Source organism: Canis aureus, chromosome 6 (genome assembly GCF_053574225.1).
Source record: "Canis aureus isolate CA01 chromosome 6, VMU_Caureus_v.1.0, whole genome shotgun sequence".
Classification (NCBI taxonomy): Eukaryota; Metazoa; Chordata; class Mammalia; order Carnivora; family Canidae; genus Canis; species Canis aureus.
Window position 1 is genome coordinate 18,838,160 of NC_135616.1, and position 26,360 is coordinate 18,864,519.

At 42.4% G+C, this 26,360-nt stretch overlaps 1 protein-coding gene across 4 annotated transcripts in view; it reads right to left on the reverse strand.

Annotated features, from left to right (window-relative positions):
* The window catches only part of KCTD1 (potassium channel tetramerization domain containing 1), a 183,706-nt gene that overhangs the window by 29,448 nt on the left and 127,898 nt on the right, over positions 1-26,360 (reverse strand). For all 4 annotated transcript variants that reach the window (XM_077900321.1, XM_077900322.1, XM_077900320.1 and 1 more), the window contains exon 2: positions 16,652-16,830. In XM_077900321.1, coding sequence (XP_077756447.1) covers positions 16,652-16,830 — 179 coding nt within the window. The remainder of the gene's footprint in view (positions 1-16,651; positions 16,831-26,360) is intronic.

Genomic DNA, 26,360 nt, shown 5'->3' on the forward strand with positions numbered 1-26,360 from the left:
GTTTCTTGACCAGATTTATTTTGCTGGGTAAGAGCTTCAGAAGCAACGGGCAAATTACCCCTTTTAGCATTTGGGGGATATTTTTAAATTATAAAAGTGATACCTACTCATTGTTGAAAATTGGAAAAGTGTAGAGTAGAGGACGAAGAAGCAGCAGAAGAGAAAAACAACTTGCCATTAGCCCACCAATCAGGACATCACTTTTTTAAAAATTGGATTTGAAGGGTATTTTTCTCTGAGTAATTTCCTATTCAGAAGCACTTGTACCTTCATGCTTTTTTTAGGTCTACTATTCCAAGTTAGTCTGTTATGTTAGTAAGTTATGTCTACTGCTCCAAGTTACCTTCCCAGCCAAGTTTTCATCCTAATATTTGAAACTCGAGGAAGATAGCAAATAGGGTAGAGGGCTGGGTGAAGGTGGGTGTGTCTGTGGCCACATAATCGTGAGCGTGCAAGTGCATGCCCGTGCCAGAGGTGTGTGGACAGCTGTCACTGCCATTGAAACCAGAGTCAGGACAGCAGAGAGGGAGGGGAACCCACAGAAAGGGGCAACCAGGGGGTGCCTCTTCCCCCTTCTGCTGAGATAGGAAAGGAGAGAAATGGTGGTGGGAGGGAAGAGACATGCTAGGTTGATGGCTGAAAACTGGACCCTTGGGAGTTCTATATTGTATTCTCTCTATTCTTATATATATATATATATTTTTTTATATATATATATATTTTTAAATGTCCATAATAAAAATATTTTTTTCTTAAAAAAAGGGAATGCTGGGTATTATTATAATGTTTAAAAAGAAAGAAATCACCAATCCACTTAGTGTTCTGGAAGTCTGAATTATCATAAACACTGTTTAATATGCTTAAAGTATTATAACTGTTAAGACAATTCTGGAATCTTTATAGTTCCCACACGTGGGAAATTTTGTCTATATTTCATGCACACTGATACAAATTAATTCAGAGCTTGTTACAGAAATGGACAGAAGTAATTTAAGAGAAGGGAGAAAATACCTTCTTGGTAGGAATAAACAAAACAAATTGTATCTACTTATGGGGAAGTAATGTTTCCAGTACTGTTCCCTGAGGCAGCATCATTTTCTTAAATGATACATAGAACTGAAGAAAGCAGGGGAGAAAGGAAAGGCAAGTTTAAAATATAAGAAAAACGATGAGAGCGAAACAACCCCGGAACTTGGCATTTTCGAGAATTGATCACGGATGGTACTACTCGGCGTGAGTGTGGCTCGAGGGGGAGCTCGGGGCCACTCAGGGGTGCCCCCCAGGACTCTGACTAGAACAATTATTATTTTTTTTAATTCCAAGAGTTACATTGACTGTGAACTAGGGAAAAATGTATTATTACAATTAACGTGATTTTTTTAAGCCACCAAAATTTACATAAGTAGGCTTTTTATTTCTGCATTTATTGAGTGCCTACCATGTTCCTGGTGCTTGGCCAGGCCTTTTAAAATGAGCCTGCTGCAGACCCACTGGGAGTCAAGGAAGGATAATGAAGGACCCAGCCAGCCCAGGGCAGTCAGGGAAGGCTTCCTGCAGGAGGCAATGTCAGTGCAGAGTTCTAGGGCTCAAGAGGTATAAGGAGATGGGTACAGGGTCTTGGAAAGAGATTTCAGGCAAGAAGGAACATGATGGGGGCAGCCCAGGTGGCTCAGCGTTTTAGCGCCGCCTTGAGCCCGGGACGTGATCCTGGAGACCCGAGATCGAGTCCCACGTCAGGCTCCCTGCATGGGAGCCTGTGCTTCTCCCTCTGCCTGTGTCTCTCCTCTCTCTCTCTCTCTCTGTGTGTGTGTGTGTGTGTCTCTCATGAATAAATAAACAAATAAAATCTTAAATAAAAAAAAAAAAAGAAGGAACATGATGGGTGAGGTGGGAGCACAGCCCGTGAAGAGCATCTCTCTCAAAGTATGGAGCCTAGAGGAGCAGGTAAGGGCACCATTATTCACAAAAGTTTGGGCATGGTGCTTTCAGGAATGTAGGAGTGTAGGAGGCCCCAGCACACTTGGCCCTAAAACTCACAGACCTAGGTTTGAATCCTGGCTTTATCATCTTTCAAACCAAATCTGTAAGTTTTGATTTCATCATCTGAGAAGTGGGATAATACCTAGCCCAAAGAATTCTTAGGAGAATAAATGGAGGTCCAATAAGAACTATGCTTCCTGAGAGTTCACTATGTGTAGGACCCAGTAGTGAGTGCTCACAACATGCCTACTAGGTGGGTACTCTCACCCCGTTTTATGGGGACGCTGCGGCCAGCTTCTCAGCCCCGAGGCCAGAATTCACACTCGGGCAGCTGGACTGCAGACCCGGGCCCGGAGCCGCTCCCTCACTGCCTGCTGGGCGCTCTGTGCCTCGGCAGAGCACTGTGCCCACCTGGCACGGGCTCGGGGGAGGCTGACAGATTTTCGTCCTTCGGCAATGGTGTGCTACGCCAAAACAGGACTCTGACTCTATATGAAATCCTGCTGTGCATCTGGAATTGGAAGAAAACCTTTATAGTCACCTGGTCCTGTTCTCTGGCTCGAGCAAATGCCTGCTTAAAAATGATTTCTAGAGCTATTTTTCTAAGATCAGTGCAGGATCAGATCATCATAACCTCCCCTGAGAGGCCACTTGGATATTTTCGGCTCAAACAGTTTCTGTTTAGGTTTTCTCTCGCTTTTTATTTGGGCAGGCAAGCATGCACATGTGCACACGAGCCTGCCCCCATAGGCCACCCCGCCCTCCTCCCAACAGTCTATTCTATATTTGGAGGTATTTTTGACACACTTTTTTTTCTCTTGATTTAAAACCCTAGAATGTTTTCCATTTTACAATAATAATTACTATTCAGAGAAAAAAAATGTTATAATAGCCAATAGTTTTTGAGTTTATTAGATCTGCTGCTAAAAACTTCATGGAATATCTGATTTAAACCTCACAACTTCATAAAGTAGTATTTTGATTTTACAGATGGAGAAACAGAGGCCAAAGCCATTAGGTGGGTTGCTGAGGGGCGCTGAGGGCTGCAGCCTCTTTTCCCTGCATAGTAAGGGCAGCCCATGCTCCGTGCTGCCCCTGACCCTCTGTGGCTGGCTGTCCCAGAACATTCTGCTGCCCCTTCCCACTCTGGCACCTTCCACCGGCCTTCATTCACCTTGCAGTTCCACTCTGATTTTCTTGTTTCTAGTTTCTTGTTATACGAGCAAACTCTTTTATATGTGTTCCCATTGATTTTAATCTGTTTTTGAGTGACTGTTCTTATTCCTGGGCTAATATTCCTGAATATTAGCTGACCTAACAATTGAACCAGTGCTCTCCTGTGTGATGACACATTCTCGGACATCACTCTGTGTATCACTCTTCTAATAAACGGACCCTGCTCGGTCCCTCCCCTGTGACTGCGCTCTCCCGGTGGCCCCACTTGCTCTGCTCCACTTTGAGATTATCAGTGACCAGGATGTGGAAGGGAACCTGTCCCCATTTCCTCTGGTGTTTTACTGTGACTCTGGGAGGTGGCTGACAACATGTCACAGTAGTCACTTCAAATAAACACATCACATTAATTATATGCCACTCAGACAGAGGACTATGGTGAAGCCAGCTGTTTCTATTTTCAATTTAAATTTTTTTCCTGCTTATCATGGGGCCAGCAGAACAGCAGTTTACAGTGAAGTACTTCAATATTTTGCTTAGTACTCAGAGGTGAAAAACCAGAGACTTAACATAGTGCTTAATAAAAAAAAGAAAGAATGAGGTGACCCGGGTGGCTCAGTGGTTGAGCATCTGCCTTCGGTTCAGGTTGTGATCCTGGGGTCCTGGGATTGCGTCCTACATCGGGCTCCCTGTAGGAAGCCTGCTTCTCCCTCTGTCTATGTCTCTGCCTCTCTGTCTCTGTGTCTCTCATGAATAAATAAATAAAATATTTTTTAAAAATGAGAAAAATACCATTTACCTAAAAATGAGGTGAATGATCTTTTGAAAGCCTAAGAGAAGATATATGGAAGAAAGCAAGTGAAAAAAAAAAAAAAAAAGAAGGAAAGAAAGTGAATCTACCCTAAGTCTTCTGTACCCCATCCTTGCTCCTACACACACACACACACACACACACACACACACACATTCACTCAGCCAGTACTGACATGGTCCAAAGGTCTTAGTATAGCACCAAAGAATGGTTCAACTGCTCATGAGTATAGTATGGTTGGATGAATGAAGATGACTGAGTTCTTCTGTCCCTGCATGACTTCACAGTGACAAGGAAGCTTGAAAGTACACTCAAAAATGAGGCTTTGAGGAACAAATCCAAAAGGGAGGAGGGTTAGCCTCAAGACTGTGAGTTAGGCCTCTATAGATGGAAAGAAGGCTGCAAATAGGACAAGAGTCACATTTACACAGCTTCAAAAGTACATAAACATTATAAAGTATATGTAAAAAATGTTCAGACTGCCTTTTTAAAAAAGTCCAGGATTTGCTTCCTCAAATCATGATGGACAACATGCCTGGTAGGCTTTTTATTCTGAGAAGATTAAGATTTTGAATTTATGTCATAAGATGATTTAAATAATCACCAAGTGAAAATGACATCTGAAAAATACTAAGTTTCTATCAGCTTATGATTCAAAGACAACATTCTCGGGTGTGTGTGGTTGGGAAACAAGGAACACGTTGCTGACAGCATCCTGCCTTTGGCTACACCATAGTCAACAATGTGTGGTGGTAGGTGTGTGTCTTGTGTAACCATCTCCGCCCTGCTGGGGTTTATCATAGTTCAAGAATTTACCCAGAGTCCCCATGCTGGTCCATAGACACCCAAGCAGTGGGTGTTAGCTCTCTATTTCTCCCCGGCCCTTCCAACAAAATTCAGAACGGAGCCCTAACCTGCAAAACATTTTAAAAAATGAATATTCTCGGCTAATAACAAGAATTTCTTATTTTTTCTTTCCCTTTTCAGATGATTATTAAACAGCAGGTGACAATGTTTAGCTGTCATCACAAGCCATCGTTTCCCATACTTGTTGCTCCATTTGAAAGTCCTGTGGGAGAAGTGTACTGAAGCCAGAGCTCCCTTGACAAATAAATACTTTTGCTAATTTTGAAAATCTACATAAAAGGGGCATCTGGGGATCCCTGGGTGGCGCAGCGGTTTGGCGCCTGCCTTTGGCCCAGGGCGCGATCCTGGAGACCCGGGATCGAATCCCACATCAGGCTCCCGGTGCATGGAGCCTGCTTCTCCCTCTGCCTATGTCTCAGCCTCTCTCTCTCTCTCTCTCTCTGTGACTATCATAAATAAATAAAAATTTAAAAAAAATTAATTAATTAATTAAAAAAAAAGGGGGGCATCTGGGTGGATCAGTGGTTGAGCGTCTGCCTTTGGCTCAGGTATTGATCCCGGGGTCCTGGGATCGAGTCCTGTATCCCTCTTCGATCGAGCCTGCTTCTCCCTCTGTCCATGTCTCTGCCTCTCTCTCTGTATTCTCTCATGAATAAATAAATAAATAAAATCTTCAAAAAAATCTACATAAAGGATTACAAATGGGTTCTTCAAGCCCAACAGCATGCATACTTGGAAATACAAATTATATTGTCACTGTTTGGTGTTTCTAACTGGCACAGACATCCAGGCAAGGTAAAGACCAGAGCTTCATCCATATTTAACATTGTTCCCTGGGTTTGCTGGGTTGTTACAGTCTTTATTCCAGTCCACTTTAATGAGTGCGACAATTTTCTCTGATTTCCACCCTTCATGCCATCTTGTTCCTTCTGCAATGTATCATCAAAATGGTGATGTGCTGATGAAGGGCTTTCCATAGGGCCCCTAAGATTATGGATCAGTGGGATACACTTAAAAGATCCTTCTTTTCTGCTTTGCTATTGACTGTTTGCACTGCTTTGAGACTAGAAGAGTTTTCATTTTTTAGGTAAGCTTTCAGCCCTCAGGGCCTTCTAAACTGTTTCTTAAAAAAAAAAAAATCAATTTTTGGAGGGATGGCAGGGGCCTTGACAAGTCTAATGAAGCCGGGCAGGAGTTCTGGAACACATTCAGCTCAGATCACGAAAGCAAGTTTGGGCGCGCTCAGATCCACCTTCCAGTGATGAAGCCCTTGGCCTGGCAAGGTTCACTGCTGTTTGAAAGTGGTGGTTAGCTGTTATGCACAGTTGTAATTTCTCTTCTGAATATGGGAACACAGTAAGAAACACTGCGCAGAAGTAAAAATAATCATTACCACCAAAAAAGATAAGCAGCAATGTCATTACTAAGCAAACGGACACATGGCACTTATGTAGCAGCAGGAAGCCATTATCCAGTGACAGTGTCATTTCCACTGACACTGTATCTTGATTAGATTCAGATGGTCTAGCAAAAAGCTGATATAATTGGGGGATTGAGACTTGGAGTTTCTTTTTCTTTAACATTTTCTTTTGCAAAAGGGATTGCCACCAGATTGAAGCTTCTGGTTATCTGCCTTTGGAATATTAATGCACAACATGCATACAGTTGTAACAGTACAATTTATTTCTAGACACCCCCACAGCACTATGTCTCACACTTTCTTCCTTCTTTCACTAGGGCCACCGTGAGCACACTCAGAAGCCCTCCATTGGAATGGAGGCATAACATTATGCCCCCACGTCAGCTTGTTGCTTTAAGGACCAATTGTGGGTACTTTTTTTTTTTTTTTTTTTTTTTGAGAGAGACAGTGAGTAAGCATGAGCTTGAGGAAGGACAGAGGGAGAGAGAGAGAAGCAGCCTCCCCGCTGAGCATGGAGCCAAATTTGGGGCTCAATCTCAAGACCCCGGGATGGAGACCTGAGTTGAAGTCAGATGCTTAACCCACTGAGCCACCCAGGTGCCCTCAATTGTTGCTACTTTCTATCTCCAGGCATCCTGAGGGTAATCTTTCAGAGGCAGAACATTGATAATCCACCTAGTTGAAGCTATAAATCCTGCATTTTTACCAAAAAGAAATGGCATTTTAATGAGTTACTTCTATAGTGATAATAGAACAAACAGTCTGGCAGATTAGTGGACCAGACTCCTCTATTAACGTACCTTGGCTTTCAGCAAAGAGCATGCGTGTGCTCAGTGGGCCCACAAGGAATCCTTCAATGTGACTCTCTGAGGCTTACTATTATTTTTAGAGTTCTCAAAATTCAAATGCAAATTACAACATCAGGTGTTTTGGTTTTGAATAATAAACGCTTTTGTTTGGAATCTAAGGGGGGGAAAAGTTTATTTTCTGCACTGGCTTAATACAGAAGACTCTCCTAACTTGAGAATAACTTGCATTGTTTTATTTCAGCCACGAATACACACAGCATAGACACAGGGGTGCCTCCTTTCTGATACAGAGAGATTTCACATCTCTATGAAGTGGATCATGGCAGCCTGGGAAGATGCTGTGAAGAGCTATATGGTAGACACAAGAATAACGCTGTAGGGTGTAGTACTCCTGCCCACAGAGCTCTCTACGTGACCAAAATACAGTTCATCTTCTGGAAGTTCACCTAAAATGTTTCAATGTTGGTCCTCATTTGCCATAAAGTAAGTCTCAAATGAAGCACTCCACCAAAATCGGTTATGCGACTGACAGGAACTACACTCTGTTTTGTTTTGAAGAAACTACACGGTTTGAGGATCCAAAGTCCTAAGAGATTCATGAGCTGGGTTGTGTGAAATAACATTGCCAATTCTCAGCCCTTTTAATGGAATTGTTCTTAAGACACAGTTTATAAAGTGGAGTCTATTATTCACATATTAACCTTGTGAAAGATTACCAGAATCTTCTATGAACTACCTACTAATTAACTTTTCAAACGAGTAAATAGAGCATAGAGCATTATAAAGTACTTTGTTGTATGATGAGGGGAAACATGAAAATACAATAAAAAACACAGAGCAAAAATGATCTTGGCATTGCTCAATGACACTATTCATTACGACATATCAAAAGGAGCACTGTCCATATCATTGTCCCAAGTGACGAGACTCAAGCCAGAATCAATAGGAAAAGTCTCCCTTTAAGGACTTGTCTCCTGCCACACCACTGCCATCCCTTCTCTGCCCCCCACTGACCCCGGTGGGGATGTTGGCATGTTTCTGTTCCACACCCGCCTCTGAAGACCTGGTGCCCAAACTTTGAGCTGCAAGTGGATCGCCTGATGCTGATGAAAACTGCAGACTCCCTCGGATCCTGACACACAGGTCACTTGAATGGTGGGGAGGGCCCAGGAACCTGCATTTTTAACTCTGGTCTGGGGGGCTTAGGGAGGAGGTATCAGTTGGAGAAAAACATTTAGAAGACAGGTGTCACCATTCTGTTCATCTGATTCACTGGGGGTTGTTGACTGGGTTGATTTATTTCCTTCTCCTTACTCTTTCCCTTAGGGTAAATAGAATATAGAAAAATCCCTTTCTGGGCTTTGTCTTTGAAGAAAAAAAGCATGTACATCCTTGAGGCTCTGATTGGACTAGGCCTACCATTAAGTCCTTACATCACCCCAGAGCCTAAAGAACTGAGTGAAGGCCACCTTAAGAATAAAATGGCTTGAAGTTACCATTGACGATCTGCTCTCTTGGCTCACAACCACTGTGAGAAAACATTCCAGAAAGTGGTAAGAAGGATTACATGGCTGGCCATGGGAAACATTAGACTGTCCCATGCCCTGCTCCAGACCGATGAAACTTGAATCTTTGCAGGTAGGGCCAGGTTGGTTTGTTGGTTTGATTCTAACATGCCCCGAAGGTTGAGAAGCACAGCTCTAAAAGAGGAAACCACAAAGGGCCTGGAGTTGGAATGAGAGTGGGAATCCTACTCAGTCACTTGACCCCTCAGAGTTGCAGTGCTTTTATCTATAAGCTGGGCTAAATACCAGTCCCTACCTCTAAGATCACTGTGGCATGTTAGATGAGAAACACAGACAAGGAGTCCAGCCTGGCCTGTAAACTAAACTATTTTGAACACCTTTACTCAGTTACTTGTCCTTCACTGTTTTGAGGACCTGGCCCCCATACACCATTACTTCACCCAATAATTCATTCATGTATCAAGCAAACTTCTGAACATCCACTCGGCGGTGGTCACCGTACCACGTAGGAAGAATATGGGAGACTGAGAAAGAGCTCTCTAGGGCCAGTGTTTCTATCCCAAATGAGGTTGAGTTCCTGGCGAGTTAGAAGGTCAGAAAGATCGAGAACGAGACCCAGGGTCCAATCCTGAGCGGCCTCATGCTAGATACCCAGCAAAGGAAGTTTGCCGAATCCGCTCTGCCGTCGATGGCACTGCGGCCGCCACAGGCCCGGGGCGGTAGGGTGGCCTTCACCTTCTTCCCAGCCTAAGCCAGGAGTGGCTAGGGGAAAAAAACAGCTTTGTTATTTGCCACCAAGGGGGTTTCTGCCCTCATTCACTCATTCATTCATTCATCCATTCATTCACTACTTTGGTCAAACCCGAGTATAACTTCTGCGACCAATGAATGCAAAATGAAAGAAAATGTCTCAGGAATAGTATGAGGGTCAGTACAGCAGTGAAGTGATCTAGCCCCGAGAGAAGACTTCACTCTGTATCCCCCTCCTGCTGAGCTGAGGGGTGAACATCTATCTGTATGTGCCAGGGAACACTGTCAGGGAGCAGGAGATGAGTAACAGAACTCAAAAGAGGCAACTGAGCCTAGATTGGGGTGATTTGTCTAAATGACAAAAATCTGCTTCTAAATTTAAACTAGGGGGATCCCTGGATGGCTCAGCAGTTTGGTGCCTGCCTTTGGCCCGGGACGTGGTCCTGGAGACCCGGGATCGAGTCCCACATTGGGCTCCCTGCGTGGAGCCTGCTTTTCCCTCTGCCTCTCTCTCTCTCTCTCTGTGTCTCCCATGAATAAATAAATAAATAATATTAAAAAAATAAAAAAATAAATTGAAACTAACAAATAAACTAGATTTTGTCGTGAAAATTTAGATGAGCAAATATGTAGGAATATAATGATCTTTTGGCCTAATACAGGGGGCACGCTATATCCCAAAGTGGGCGTATTTATTCTGTGTGTTATTCTTCTTACTTCCTACCTCACCTGGTACTAACTCAAATGCCATTTATTGACTGTCCTCCCCGCTTCCCCATGTAAACCACAGGGGAGCAAGGACTTCTGTTGACCTGTATACGCCCTGGCCACTGGGGAGCATGTTAGAAATCATCCAGTAGATGAAAGAACAGGACAGGAATAAATACAGGCACCGTAGCAAGGCTCCACGTTTCTTTGAAGTCTGCTCTAAGACAAGACTTTATGAGTTATATCACTTTAAAATCTAGGTCTGTTTTGTTCCCAAGTGGCAAAGGAAGTTTGCTGAATCCGCCAGTAGTGTAGCGTTAAGTTCCTGGCTTTTCAGTACTGAAGAGAAAATCCAGTTTCATCATTCAAAAAAAAAAAAAAAAAAAAAAAAAAAAGTCTTCTTTTGAAGCTGGTTTCATTTACTCTTTGCCTATATAACTGAGGAGCAATTTTGGAAAAGCAATAATGTAAGATGACAAGAAGAGACAGAGAAAAGGAAAATTGCCCCTATTACCCTGGAGAAACTTTCCATTTTTCATTTGCCAGGTTGCTTTACCTCCGTTTCAATCCCCCTCTAAACTAATTTTCTTTTTTAAAAGATCAACTCATCTGAGCAATCAAAACTGTTCACCATTAGGTTAGACTGTCCTCCTTTTATGCATTTCCATAGGCGTTTTCAAAGCAGCAGGGATATGCTCTTTCTTTCCATTTGTGCTGAGAGTTTATATCTCAGTATGACTTCTACTTCCCCGGTAATCTGTTCTGTGATTTTTTTTTTTAATGTGAGATAGATACTGCATTATAAGATTTATTTATTTGAGAGGGAGGAAGAGTGAGATAGAGCGCAGGGGGAGGGACAAAGGGAGAGGGAGAGACAGTCTTAAGCAGACTCCATACTGAGTGTGGAGCCCGATGGGGGCTCAACCTCAAGAGCTCACAACCTGAACTGAAACCAAGAGTCGGACACTTAACGGATGCACCACCTAGGCACCCTGATGGGCACTGCATTATAAACCATGTTGATCTAAAGAACAGGTTATATTAAAAAGCCCCCTTTTGGGTATCCTACAGTAATTCTGCAAGAAAGCTCAGTGAACTGTGCTCCAAGGAGGATGCATTTTTTTTTTTTTTGGCATATTTGTTGGGATCCTGAAATGCAGGCCCACGTGATGACAGGATGGGACCCATGTCTAGGGCCTGGCGTATGAAACTGGAACCATGATGTCACAGAGTCACAGCACAGAATCCTCAGCCCTAATGCAGGATTACAGAAAACCTCCTCGGCTGGCCTACCACAATTACATGGAAATCCAAACGCTGCAATTCAGTTGTCCTGAGAGAGTGTGCACATCAGTCTCTTTCTGGAGCGCTCATCCAACTGCTCTTTTGGGGCAGCTCCACGTGAACCATGCTTTCATGGCTAACACAGCAAGAGTGAAGCACGCCAGAAGCTGATCTCTGCTGGCAAGGCACACATGTTTGGCATCTCCATCCTAAAGCTCCAAATACACACACCCCTTGGGTGGCCATGGGTGTTGACTGTAAGGCTGAAAGGCCGTCTCTTGAGTTTTGCAATTACCCACATATGCCAGTGTGCTTAGTAACTCTGCTGCTATTTAGGAGAGACCAATTTAGCATAATCTACTTATGTGGGAGTTAACTCATGTACCGGGTTTAAAATACACAAAAGCTCTGTCAAGCAGTCAGATCGGATGGCTCAGGGGATTGTAACATGAGATCTCGTCTTTCACCTCTGGGTCACTGGCTGACCGGCTCTTTTAGTTAAGACCCCTGTCTTATTACCACCCGAGAGGTTTCTCTCATTAGCAGTCACAGCCCACTTTCCGGGTTTAAAAAGTCTACATCTGAATAACCATCAATAAAACTGCTGTTAATACTGGTTTTGTTCATAATAAAGGACAAAAAATGGACCTGTGGACTCAGACTCGTGTATTCTTTCAAAGCACAGAATATTTTTGTTTTGTTCTGTTTCGTTTTGAGTAGACTCTATGCGCAGTGTGGAGCCCAACTCGGGGCTTGAACTCACAACACTGAGATCAAGGCCTGAGCGGAAATCGAGTCGGACACTTAACCTACTGAGCCTCCCAGACCCCTGCACAGGGTGCTTCTTTAATATCACACACACATGTGGCTACAAAGATATTTCAGCGGCAACAGCGGGAGATTTTAAAGAGGCCATGTCATTTGGTACCAATCTTAATTACTTAGGACAAATGATTTAGATACCTAGATTTTGTTGTTATCAATGATGTTAACAATGGGTACCTTAGATTTTTTAAATCAGATATAATCAGGTGCATTCTTAAAACATGCAGGGCCCGGGGCAAGAGAATAAGTGAGGGCCACCTCCCATGTTCTAGATACTAGCAAGTAACAAGTATCAAGTTAGCAAACTGTCAAGTAAAATATATTCTATTTTCTTCATAAATCCATTAAGAATCTTCCTGATGGTACTATATTTTTTTAACTTCTGTTTTGTTTTGTTTTACTCATTTGATGTAAAGTTGTTGCAGATCTGAACTGGGCGTTTTTCTTGGTGATTACAATTCCGAATAGCAACTGGAATCAGAGACTTGTCAGCTCCTCTGCAAGGGATCTACCTCCTTGATCCCTGAGGTGGTGTGGATCAGCCTCGGTCTCATAAACACTTCCACAGAGCTGTTTTGCATCTTACACAAAACATTAGTAAGACAGAGCACATCACTGATGTATGCACTACGGCAGTTAATTTGAAACCTTCCGTCCCTTTAGCTAGAAACCACCTGACGACGGATGTGAATAACAATGTGAGTGATGAACCGTGCTGTAAAATTAAAAGTCAGCTTGCTTACTGAATCCCTACTCAGGGCTTACAAGTCTCCCCCATCCAAAAAAAAGCACAGGGGGTACCCACAAACAGGGAAGGCTGGTAACCTTGGTAATTAAAGAAATAAAGATCAAAAGGTATTTTCTTTTGGTGGAATGGCCATGATGATATAGCATGAAATATTCATTGAGGAAGAAGCTTATATTTACTTGGAGGAACTATACATCTTGGTGTTGTTTCAAAGCCAGATGGTGAAAATCAGGATCTCTTAGGCAAATTGAAAAGATTCCTATTTTATTGGTCTGGGGCAGGACTGCGCCTGGCCTTTTAATGCTTCCCAGGTGCTTCTAATGTTTAGCTGTGTGGTCCATTGTACCATTTTCTGGGGTTCTAAAGGTAGTCTTTAGCCAAGAAGGTGATAAATAGAGACAGAATAAAAAGCTACCTAAAGTATTTCAAAATGGAATAAAGGCTCTCTGCAGGACCTTTGAAGTTGTAGAAAGACATGACATCTTTTACAATCACTTACTACAAACAAATTAGGATTTTTTACACTACAAGTCTCCCCTTGAAGTCCTAGAAAACAAAACCAAGGAAAAAGCCTTCTTCCCCTTTGGGCTACACCAAGAGAAAGACAAGTGGGAGAGAAATTAGGGTGTGCTGAAGGGGAAGAGGTCAGGGAATGGTCCCATGGGGTGGGAAGAGTTGGAGCTATTTGTAATTACATAGTCATGGACAAACTAATCTCCTAGGATTTATCCCCAAAGGGTTGATGATATGCAAGAGATATTCTCAGAAGTTGGAAGGAGCACCTGACATGCATAAGAAAAGCGCAAAACTCTTTCTTCTCCGTATCTTTGACTATGAAAATTTATGTAAAGATCCCATTAAACTGATCGTTGCCTTGAAATGAACAATGAGTGATTTATAACACACACACACACACACACACACACACACACACACAATCCAAGAGGGAGCAGAGTGGTCTATTCAACATCTAAAGCACTGTCATCTGCTTTAGGTGTAAGCAAAAGAAAGAGAAGTCACTTTGTAAGGCTTGTTTCAGAGTCTCAACATATATGTTTAAAAATATCTCCCTAACAATAAAGATGATCTTGGAACAGCTCAGCAGCTCTGGGACAGGTAGGGGCACCAAGATCAACAGAACAGGCGAGGATTCCCTGGAGCCTGCATTAATTCAGACAAGAATCTAAAGTGTGCCTGTTTCCATGGTCTAGAAAATGAAGGAATGGGATATATTTGATATTTGGAAGCCAGTTTGAAAAGAAACAATTGCTAGGTTTGGCAGAAGATTAAGCATAAAGGCAATACTATGTGTTGGGCGTAGGGCCATGGCGTGCTTTTCGTAATCACATTTAATCCTCTCAATAGCCTTGCGAGGTTAGACAGATCTGTGTCTATTTTACAAGAGAGAAGACAGGCGCTTAGAAATGGGACCTGTCCATGGCCAAACAACTACTGAATGAAAGAGTCAGCATTCAAATGTGGCACTAATGAACCATAACTTATATGTGATGTTTTCCCCATGATACCTTGGCCCAGTGGTGACAAGAAGTGTAGGGAAGGATCGGGAAAGGAAGATGAGTAATTTCATCTTTTCTAAGTAAGTTGGTGAAAGAAAAATTCAAGTTTTGATGCATGGAAGTATCAGGTTGGGGGAGAAGTAGGTTTGATTAGAAGTTTAAAAACCTGTGTATAGTTCAGCACTGTCCAATAGAAATAAAAATGTAATTTGGGATTTCCTGGGAGACACATTAAAAGAGTAAAAGGCAACAGATGAAATTAATTTTAATGACACATTTTATTCAACTCAGAATATTCTCATTCCAGCACGAAATCAATAATAAAAAACTACTGAGATTTTTTTTATACTAATTCTTTACAATCCAGTGTATGTTTACACTTAGAGGGCATTTTGATTTGGACCGGCCACATTTCAAGTGCTCAGTGACTGCACAAGGCTAGTGGCTGTCATAGAGACAGTGCAGATATCCAGAGTACTGAGATCACGGAATGCGCTGCATGTCTCAGGGTGTGGTGAATGAGAATGCGAATGCAGACTCTTAGAAAAACCCATGCACAGGTGGCCAGAGGCAGACTCTCCCAGCGGAACACTGTTTGAGGTCTTTAAAGTGGCAAATTATTTGAGAGAGGAGTTGAAATAAATACATCATATGTGAATGGGGTAATTATTAACTTCCCTCCTGGATCAGAGTTTAAGAATCCGACTGAAGCAAAAGGCCATCAGATCAGATTCGTGAATTCTGCTATTGCTAAGGATTGGCTTTCTGACTCCTCCGTTTTGTAGCTTGCCCCCTAGAATTCAGGACTCATCTGAAGAGGCACGGTGATTTTCTTTTGTTGGTATTAGCTCAGAAGGAATGGAAGTATTTTTTTAAAGAAACATTACTTACTTATATCATGATATTCTTGGGAAATATAGCCATCACGTGGCATGATTTTGGAGCACCTCTTACAATGCGCTGAGGGAAAGCGGGGACTCAGTAATATTAATAACTGACTGATTAAATAATTCCATTTAATAATATACAGTTTCTTTGAGAATTGAATTAATAGTCATCTGTGCTTTAAGAAATCATTTCACTTCAATGGCAGAAAATGAATCTGGAAATCGAGAGAAAATATTTTCATCTTTCCTCTTCTCAACCTTCATGTTCTGTCATAAAGTATCAGGTAGTAGAGCGAGAATAAAGAAACAAAACCAAAGAAACTGGTCTTCATGCAGTTACCAGATGCCAGCGATGTCTGCGTTGGTGCTACCTGTGCAGGCTATAAGCTACCTGGTATCTGTCATTTTATGAGAAGTTCTCAAAGATGCAATTAGTGCTCTCCTGAAGCCCAAGTGGTGTGTTTCCATTTCATGTGACCAAAACCAAGCAGAGAAACTCCCTTAACCTGAGTTTAGCCCACATGAGCTCCTGCCTCCTCCTTCTCCACCCACCAGCAGAGCTGCCGAAGATCGGTTCCCTTAGAGGATCTGGGCATAGCCCCCAAATGGAGGCAGAGCCAGGAGGGGTGTCCCAGAGGTGATAACAAAGCAAACTGTTTCCCTGGAACTCCTTTAGAAGAGGGTGGGTGGGGACACGGGAGGGGCTGTCTCATGAGCATCAAGCGTGTACTGCCGATTTGTAAACCACTCTGCCTCTTCAAACACTTTCTATATTTACTTATCTGCCTTGAGTGCTCAGAGATCCCACTGCTCTTCTTCTTCTTTTTTTTTTTTTTTTTTTTAAAGCAAGTCAATCTTGGCTTCCTGGACTTTTGCATACTGTTCTAAATATACTGCCCCACTCACTGATAGGAGTCTCTCGTATTTTTTTTTCCTTCTAGTTCACAAGTTGGCGGGCCAAATGATCTCCTAGAAAATTCTAGGAACTGATAAGAAAGTATGTTTTAGAAGAAGATGGAAGAAAAGCTCATGGCAGATAGAAAGCATCCTTCTTTTTGTACTACGACAAGAAACGTGCAGATCTTAGCAGGGCGAAATATCATAAATTCCATTCCCGTGTGACATGTCTACATGCACCTGACTAAGCTGTGGGTCAGGCCCTGACCAGGGTGAGATTTACAGCCACATCCAAGGGCAGTACCGGTGGCCGGGTGGCCCGCACGGCGCACTCATGTTCTAACCCTGGGCCCCAGTGAGGCCATGCTGCTATGCTGGTCAAAGGAAAAACAGTTAGAGCATCAAATACATGCACTTCCGAGCATGACTTTTCCTTTTTTTCAGATTACCTGGATTCGGGGTATTTGGTGAGGGTGGCCAGGCTGCTGGTGTACATGTGACCACCCACATCAATGTGGACGGGCGCATTGGATTTTGTGAGCTGTGCTGGAGTAGGAATGCCTTGGTTGTTCAGTGGAGATGCAGGAGATCTAGTGATCAGAGGTCTTGACATATTGGGTCGACTGTCCTACAGAGAGATAAGCAAGTTTAGACACGTTTTCGTTTTTCAGTGGAGAAAGGAAACACATGCATCATAAAGAATGAGCCAGCGACTAGTGCTGATAATCATTCGGCAATAAAATCTCCCCAAATGAGCAGGCTCTCGTTCTTGTTGTAATGGATGTTAGAAAAACAAAATCTGTAACAAAGAAAAGGAAAACTTCCCATGCTCAGAATCAAGGAGCTGAACTAATGTTCATTTCCAATCATCCTGAGCTCTATGACGGCTTATTTTACTAATGAATTCTCACATTTAACAACTGGTAAATGGCATGTGGAGAGCTACTACTCATTCCAAATGAAAAGACAATCAACACTTAAAACAGCCCACGTCTAAATAAAATACGCGTGCCTTATCCTTCTTTTAGGAAACTTAAGTGCTATGCAGTTGGGATATATACAGACCTTTTGGCCCTTGTGTTCTGCAACATGTTTTCCTCGATTTCTGTTTTTTAAATCAGGAAAAAGAGGGTAGGACTAGCCTGGCCATCAGCACCGATTCTCAAAGCAACCTTGTAAATAGGCACCATAAGTTCATCAGCCAAGAGTTTTAAAACAAACAAACAAAAAAAATCAATGCACACTCTGCCCGTCTGTCCTCTGCCTCTCTCTCTGTGAGACCATGGGTCTGGGGAAACTGAAAAGACTGTACCCTTCAGTGATAAGTATGTGTTTGTGAGCCACAAGCAAGCTGCTCTTCTCTATGTCAGACTTCTCAAAGAGATCAAGCTCCCAAGGTAGACATGGGGCAGGTGCCGAAGGAGCAGTCCCAAAGGCAGAGGTACAGTGTGAGTGACAGAGCAGATGGAGGACATTGCACGGTGGCAGTGAGAACATGCTGGAGGAAGTGTACTCTTCAGGAAATAAAATATTACATCCTTTCCATGGATACAATATAAATATTTCAAACACTCTCTAAACATGGTCGATTGCTTTTAAACAAGAGCCCAAACCACAGACAAGTCAAGTCAGGTCTCTGGCACTCAATGAAGGGGTCAAATATTTAGAGTCTACAATTGAGGAATAAGCTAAAATAGCATTTATGTCTGAGTTCTGCAAGACGAACGCCACAACAATACTCTCAGATTTATAATTTAGCCAGAGATTGTTTTCAAACATGCAAACAATGTGTGGCAAAGCCCATGATAAAGCATAATAAAGGGATTTTGAAAAATGCCTTTGATGGAGATTATAAAGGGGAAGTCATCTAGTTTTTGTGCATAAAACCCAGCATGATAAAATATAAATTTGCAAAACATCACAGATTTTATGATCTGAAACAGCTTTAGGAGTTACCTGGGGCACAACTGTAAGACTACTTAGCATTAACCACATGTCCAGGCAAGACCGTGAATGCACATGCTTTCTGAAACTGCATCTACCATGAATGGGGTGGGATGGGGCCTTTGCACAAAATGCTGACCATCTGTGTTGTGTTTTTCTCCATGCTGAATTAAACAGGGCCCAGACACAGTCATAAGAAAAGAGTTCATGTTTTATTTCTTAAATTGGGTGGTCGGTTCCTGGGTGTTCGTTGTATTATTCTTTGTACCTTCCTATGTATTTTTAATAATGCAAAATGGATATTAAGAAAACATAAAAGGATGTTTGTAGTACACAGTGAAGAGACGCTGAAGAGGTGTACTGGATGGGGAAAAAACTAAAAAAAAAACAAAGACACGGTTGATAGAAAAGAGAAAACAGTTAAGGTTTGAAAATATTGAAAGTTAGCATTTTAAACTTCTAATGACAAAGAACATTTTTCCTTTAAAAATGCAATCACATAACCTCTACTTTTAAGAGATACTTCCTACCTGGCTAAAGACACTCCCCTCCTCCCTCCCCCACACATACTCCCCCCCCTCCCTGGTACGATTCATCCCATCACAGCACTGCAGTGTCTGTAATAGTTTTTCAATTGGACACATTCTGTATCCTGCCTGAGGGTGCTCAGGCGAAAATGAACAGATTTGCAGGGTTAATACTGTAGTTAGACTGTGACCTCATTCAGCACAGCTCCAACACTGCGAGGTCTATATAGAAGCAGAAAAAAATTAAAGCATAACTGATCGGCTGAAGGATTCCAGACTTCCCAGAATATATACCATTTACATTGTAAATCATAAATGTATGGATATTGCTACATTTAAAATTAAGCTAGTGTTCCTTCAGCGGCAGGGGGTGGGGGGTGGGGGGGGATTAATCCTTAAGGGCCAGGAGGGAGTTTCACGATGGCCCAGCTTGGGCCCCGCTCTGTCAGGACTGCCAAGTATTGGAACTGGTCTTTGGGGAGCTGCCTGACTTTCTCCCCTTTGCTCTTCTCTATTCTGAGAGCCTTCCCTGGTCTGTGTGTGTCCTGTTAGCTGGATCACTCCTAAGGCATTTTTATGTCAGAGGCAGATCGAGAGAACTTTTAAAATCCGTAGGCTGGGATATGGGGAGGATACTTGGGGCTGGAAGGTCTTGGCGCTTATAAAGGATACTCAGTACCTACTGTGTCTACTCCAGATGCTTCATCTCACCCACTCTGGCCACCCCCTTCCTCGCCAATGACTTTTGCTTCTTGCCCTCGATGCTGAGTTTCTAGATGGGGTGTCTATACCTGCAGCAGCCTTTTCCTACCAGCCTCATGGGTACCAGAGTTGGTACCAACACTCCTACCAGGGCGTTGGAGGAAGCCAACACCCAGGATGGCCAGTTGAGTTGGAAAGACCTAGGTTCTCAGTGACATTGCCAACACTCTGAATCAACCAACTCCGAGCCTCTCTCAATTTCCTGTTACTCGGGAAAATAAAGTTCTTTATTTTTAAAGCTAGTCTGAGCTGGGGCTTCTGGTACCTATCCTTCCTTTCTTTACATGGCTGCCTCCCTGTGAGGTCATCTGGCTTGGTGAGACGTGGCCTGTGATGCCAACAACAGCTGCCTGCTGACAGATGCAGCATTTTCTACCATATTATGACCATTTTGCAGCTCCACTTCCCCATCTGCCTTTCCCTTTGATTGCTCACCCAGCATCATCTCAGTGTGGATGTCTTTTAGTATTATTTCCCAGGAAAGGCAAACCAAACACTTTTACTGGGAAGGGTGCAAATGTCTTGGTTGTGCCATCATCACCCCCGAAGAAGCAGCTCAGGGTGCTGATGTGTATTCAGTAAGGTGCCCAGACCCAAAGTCGCCTCTAATAAACTCCTCTGGGAAACAGACCCCTCTACCTGGGAGACAGAGACCGTGACACGAAGCTACTTGGTTCCGGCCCTTCCTTCTGCAGCCCATTGTTCCCTCTTTTCTTCCACAGTATTTACTAAGCCCTCCTAAGAGCCAGGTGCTGCACCAGACATCAATACACAACAGAGAACATGACACAATGGCCCCTGACCTCACCGGGCTTGCTGTTTGGTGGGAGACAGAAGCCAAGAAACAAGCAGCTGCTACGAGGCAGGGGAAGGCCCAGTCACTAGGACAGCTGAGTTGAGGGGACACGTAACCCAGGCTGGGTGCCGGGAGGAGGGATGGGGAAGGTGCCCTGGAGCCAGCCTAGGCTGAGATCTGATAGAAGAGAAATTGACACAGAGTTGGATGCTGGAAGGAGGGTGTCAAACAGTATTGCCATGGCCCCAAGGTCGGAGAACACACAGTACTTTCTAGAAATTAAAAGTGTAGCATGTTGTGAGAACTCTCCCACTTATTTTTTTCCCCAAGGTCTGGTGGGATAAGGTAAGACACAGAAACTTGTAAGATGATGGTCTGAGAACCACAGAATTAAATGTTAATGAAAACGAGAAAAATAAAACCCACTACCACATCCTTATGTCTGGAAAGGGAGAAAGGGTAGGGGAAGGCGGCCAACAGCCAGCTTTCTAAGCAGCGCTGTCCAACAGGGCTTTCTAACAATGGGAACATTCCAGATCTGCTCCATTCAGGAAGGTGGCCACTAGCAACACGTGATGATTTGAGCATTTGAAGTGTGGTTAGTGGAACTGAAGAACTGATTTTTACATTTCAACTCATTTAATGTATTTTAATTAATTTAAATTGTAATGAACATAGCCACATGTGGCTAGTGGCTGTCCCACTGAACACCATAGTAAACCCTGCTTGAATTTTTCTTTATATATGGATGCCCAAATCATGAGAGACTTGAGCTTACCAGCTATGTTTATTGTATGTATTTATTGACTGATTTTATAAAGTATTTTTAAAAGACTTTATTTTTAAGTAATCTCTACATCCAGCATGGGGTTCAAACTTACAACCCCAAGATCCAGGGGCATGCCCTACCCACCCAGCCAGGCAGGTGCCCCCAGCCAGGCTTAAATGGAGAAGCAGAGTTACTTCAGAAGTGAATATAAACTGCTTATGACCTCACAGCACTATATCTCCCTTTTAACTGATTTTACAAAAATAAATGAAATTAATAGCCATGTGGTGAGGAAAACGCAACATTTAGGGCTCTCACAGAGAGAACAGTGAGAAAAGGCGCCAGACACAAGAGCACATCCCATGTGATTCCACTCACATGAAGTTACAGACCACGAAATGAGTCCGTGAAGACAGAGCTCAGCATGCTGGCCACCTGTCGGGGGTGGGGGGGTGTTTACTGACTGGAAGGGGTAAGAGCGAGCCTTCTGGACTGCTAGACAAGTTCTAAATCTTTTTTTTCTTTAAGATTTTATTATATTTATTTATTTTCTCATGAGAGACACAAGGAGAGAGGCAGAGACATAGGCAGAGAGAGAACCAGGCTCCCTGCAGGGAGCGCAATGTAAGACCCGATCCCAGGACGCCAGGATCACGAACTGAGCCAAAGGCAGACCCTCAGCCACTGAGCCCCCCAGGTGTTCCTGACAAGTTCTAAATCTTGATCTGGGTGGTTTCACGATTGTACACATGTGGACGCTGAAGATTTATTCACTTAAAGTTCTACTTAAAAAGAAAGTCAACCGAAAATAATCTTGCAAAACATGTCAACCAAAACACCTTACTGCTCAAATACCCATCCAAATTTCTGCGAAATAAATGCTTCTTTTAAAAGCTAAAAAGATGTTTATTATTTCCTCCCATAGGATGCATCAAAGCTGACTCTACTACTCTGACATGAAAGAGCCATCTGAAATTTTATTCCAATTCCTCTTTCCCTCATTTCTATCTTGTGTGGATTTTCCAGGCATGTGGATCAGTTTACCTTTAAAATTTCCATTTCCCAGCTGCTCTAAGTCTGAGGCTTCCTTAGCTCAATCATCCACCTCACCTACCCAGCAAAGCAGCAGTGATTTTTTGGTAGGAGAGTCCTTCAAGGGATTTGACTTTAGGCATCTTTCAAAAGAAGCTAATGAAAACTTTGCCTTCTAAATCTAACCTAGCTGAGTGCTGTTCCAACAGAAGCCCCAGGGGCAGTGCCGGGGACAAATGAGCTCAAGTTTAAACTGGAAGTCTTAATGACTTTATTTGTTAAAAACGTATGCCCCTGTCTTATGTCACGTTTCACTATCAAGTGGGACTATATTATCTCTTTCACTGGGAAAAGAAACGGGTTTCTTGGGGATATTTCCAGAAAAGCATGTCAATAGAAAAATACTTATCTGTATTATTTGATATTGTAATTTATAACATTCAATACAGCAGCGAGGGAATTTAATACAAATCATAACTTCTACAAATTTCAACCTGGGTTTAAAATATATATATATTTCTCTCTCTCTCTCTCTCTCTCTCTCTCTCTCTCACACACACACACACACACACACACACACAGACTCAAGTAGCATCCATACTATATGGAATGCCCAGAGACTGGAGCGTTCCCATTAATTCTATTTTCTGATAGTTGGTTGGTCAACTGCTTAGGGTATGCAAACTGTGATCACAGTATCTTCAGCATGGACCCTGCTAGTTCCTAGGATGGAAATCTACAGTTACCTTGGGAGTGTTAATTGAGACCTGACACAATCTCAATGGACTCACAATAATGGCTCCTGTAGAAAAACATTGCTTTACTGACCACAGCCATCTGACAAGACTCCCAACCGTAATGTCAATGTATTTTGGAGAGATCTCATTATTTCTTCATTTATTCAGGTAATACTTAATTGGGCTCCTACCATGTGTCAAGTTCTGTGGTCTCTACTGACTTTAACTAAATAGCAGAATGACCCCGAAGAGAGAGAGAGAGAAAAAAATCTTACAATTCCACAGGAGTTTAAATAAAATAAGGGCAGCCCCGGTGGCTTAGCTGTTTAGCGCCACCTTCAGCCCAAGGTGTGATCCCGGAGACCCGGAATCGAGTCCCACATCGGGCTCCCTGCATGGAGCCTGCTTCTCCCTCTGTCTGTGTCTCTGCTTCTCTCTCTCTCAATCTCTCTCTCTAATAAAATAAATAAATAAATAAATAAATAAATAAATAAATAAATAAATAAAAGCCCAGCAGTGATTTAAAAGCAATGAATATTGAAGGGTGCCTGGGTGGCTCAGTCAGTTAAGTGTCTGCTTTCGGCTCAGGTCATGATCTCAGGTCATGCGATGGAACCTCACAGCAGCCTCCCTGCTCCATGAGGAGTCTGACTCTCCCTCTCTCTCTGCCCCTCCCACTGCTCAAGCTCTTTCTCTCTCAAATAAATAAAATATTTTAAAAAATATTTTAAAATAATATTTTTAAAAAATAAAATCAATAGGTATTGTATTTACATTTAGAGGACTGTTTCTGTCAGTCTCTGAAGACATCTAAGAATTAGGCCCCAAACCCTTCTGATCATCCAAATTTGACATCAAATCCTCCATTCACTGTATCATAGGAGCCCCCTTCAAACCCACAGAACATACTTATTCTTAATCTATGCATTTATAATAGGTGTGATCACGGTTTTCTAGTGCATAGGACAGTATCTACTTATAAAAATAATCTAGAATTACATCATTTCCAAAACAAACTCCAGACTAGCTTAGATTGGAAAGCACATAATATACTGAAGAAAGATTTCTGCCCAAAAACAGGAAAGAAAAACATGTCCTTCAGGTAAGACTACTTTCAAACCTTGATATAGTAGGAAAAGTTACCTACACAGAACACACTATGTGTGCAGGAGAAAAAACCCTGGTTTTGGAATGTGGACCTGCTTTGAGCTCAGCCTCACCCTTTGTGTGATCTTGGAGAAGTTTCCAAACCTATCAGACTCCAGTTACTCCTATCATCTCTAAGACCAGGCTGAATCTTCTCACCCTACACAGAGAGAAAGCCAGCAGCGGGGGAGATGTGTTTGTGAAGGCATACAATACAGTGCTGGCACGGAGAAGGATGAAGGTCGTTTCTTTCTTTCTGCACATGGAAAATGAAATTTCACAGAGCAGTAAACCAGAGGTACAGAGGAGCCTCCTACGGACCTACTGAGAAGTACAGAGAACTTTAAAAATAGTTGAGGAGGTAAGATCCACAGGGGAAAAAAGACAGCATTTTGCACTGATAAAAGGATTCCATGGTGGGGTACAGATAAGTAAAAAAGAAAATAGGACAGAGCATAACACAATGCTAGTTATGTGCTTTGGACAAGTGTATGAAAGGAAGTAGAGAATGAAATCATTATGGTATGTTCATAAAATGAAGTGGCACTTGAAGTGTAGTGATTTTCCTTTTCAGATCAAAATCAGATTATAAAAACCCCAGACAGCAAAAATAGGCTTCCAAGTTGTTTCAAAACGACTAGCAACTGTGTTAAATTAATCTGCAATTGCTTCCTAATCTGAAATAGCAAAATGTTACTCTTCTTGCTGCCGGCCAAGAGGAGGGGCTACTAATGTTTATCTATTTCAATGCACAATCTCTGCCAGATACCCAGTGCATGCCCTCAACATGCCTCTTTGTTTTTTTCTTTTTCAAATGAAACATATATCTGAGAAGCTCTTTTATTAGATTACCAAACTGGGACCATGAAAAAGTACAACTATTTGCCAAAATTTCTCTGCTTTCCCTCCACAAAAGGAAAGTGAACTTGACAAAAACCCACCATTTTGATAGAATTTTGCTGTGTAAAAATAGTTGCATTACCTTTTAAATTATATCTCTTAGATATTTTAAATATATTTAAAATATCAGAGTATTTTATTTTTTATTTAAAAATTTATTTTGAAGATTTTATTTATTTATTCATGAGAGACAGAGAGGGGCGGTGGGGGGGGTGGGCGGCAGAGACACAGGCAGAGGGAGAAGCAGGCTCCATGCAGGGAGGCTGATGTGGGATTCGATCCTGGGACTCCAGGATTATGCCCTAGGCTGAAGGCAGGCGCTAAACTGCTGAGCTACCCAGGGATCCCAATATCAGAGTATTTTAAAGACACACTACAACTCAACTATGGGTGTTACTAATTTTTGTTTTTTAAATTAAAACATTAAAGTGAAAAGCACACGTTCTGTAAAAGTTCTATAGGGAAAGGCTATTAATTCAAAGATATGTGTAATGAAAACCTCTGGAATTAAACACATCAAGATATTAGTAAGGTTTAGGACTGGGTGATGATATGATGGGCAAATTTTGTTTTTGTTTTTATTCTCTTGTGCTTTGTGGCATTGAACATTTATTACTTTTGACATTTTTAAAAAACAGTATTTTTAAAAAGGAAAAGTATGTATTGTCCAATTAAATCAATTAGTACATATTCTTGGCATGTTGCTATATTTTCCTTCCTAATCAGGATTTTTATTTTTTTTTATATTTTTGAACAAATGACTGAATGAAGAAATACAGAAATGGGACTGAAGTTTGGAATAATGCTTCCTTTCCCTTTATTTTCTTGCCAGGGAGGAAATGTGCAGAACAGAAAATTAAATGGATGCCTCAGGTTATGGTAAACTCATATTTAGCTGACACAGAAGTCTATTTAGTTGGATCCTGAAAGATCAGGGCAGGAGTGTATGGTTTCCACACTCCTGAAAACTATCTGGTCATTTGTACCCTCTCCCAAGTCACCCCCATTCCCAGACCTAAAACACAGCAAAAGTAAGATGATAAAAGCTGTCCAGGCACACCTCCCAAGTTTTCAGAAGTTGGTGTTCTGCATGCACTCTCTTGGAAGGAGACTGCAAACAGCAGAGGTTGGCAGTGAAACTGTATCTAACCCTCATAGAAGGCCTTTTAGTTTGAAATCAGAAACCTCTGCACAATGTTAAGTATTATCACCATTTCACAAAGAAGGAAGTTGCTGTGGGGTCAAGTGGCTTAGCCTATAATTATCTAGTAATGAATTTATGGTGATATTTTATACACTAGCCACTGTGTACCAGGAGTGGAAGGTTACCACTCTCCATTACTAGGCTATCCATACTTTGGCTTTCGCAAGAGAAGGGACAGATTTACCTTGCTCCATCCACATTCTTCCACTTGGTCTGTCTTAAAATGATCACAACTGGCTAGAGGGTTAGCAGGATGGTCAGTGGTCATGCAGAAGGCAGGAGCCAGCTGGCCCAGGATGTGGACTCCTCGCCCCACCCCCCACAGACTGTATCTCCCCACC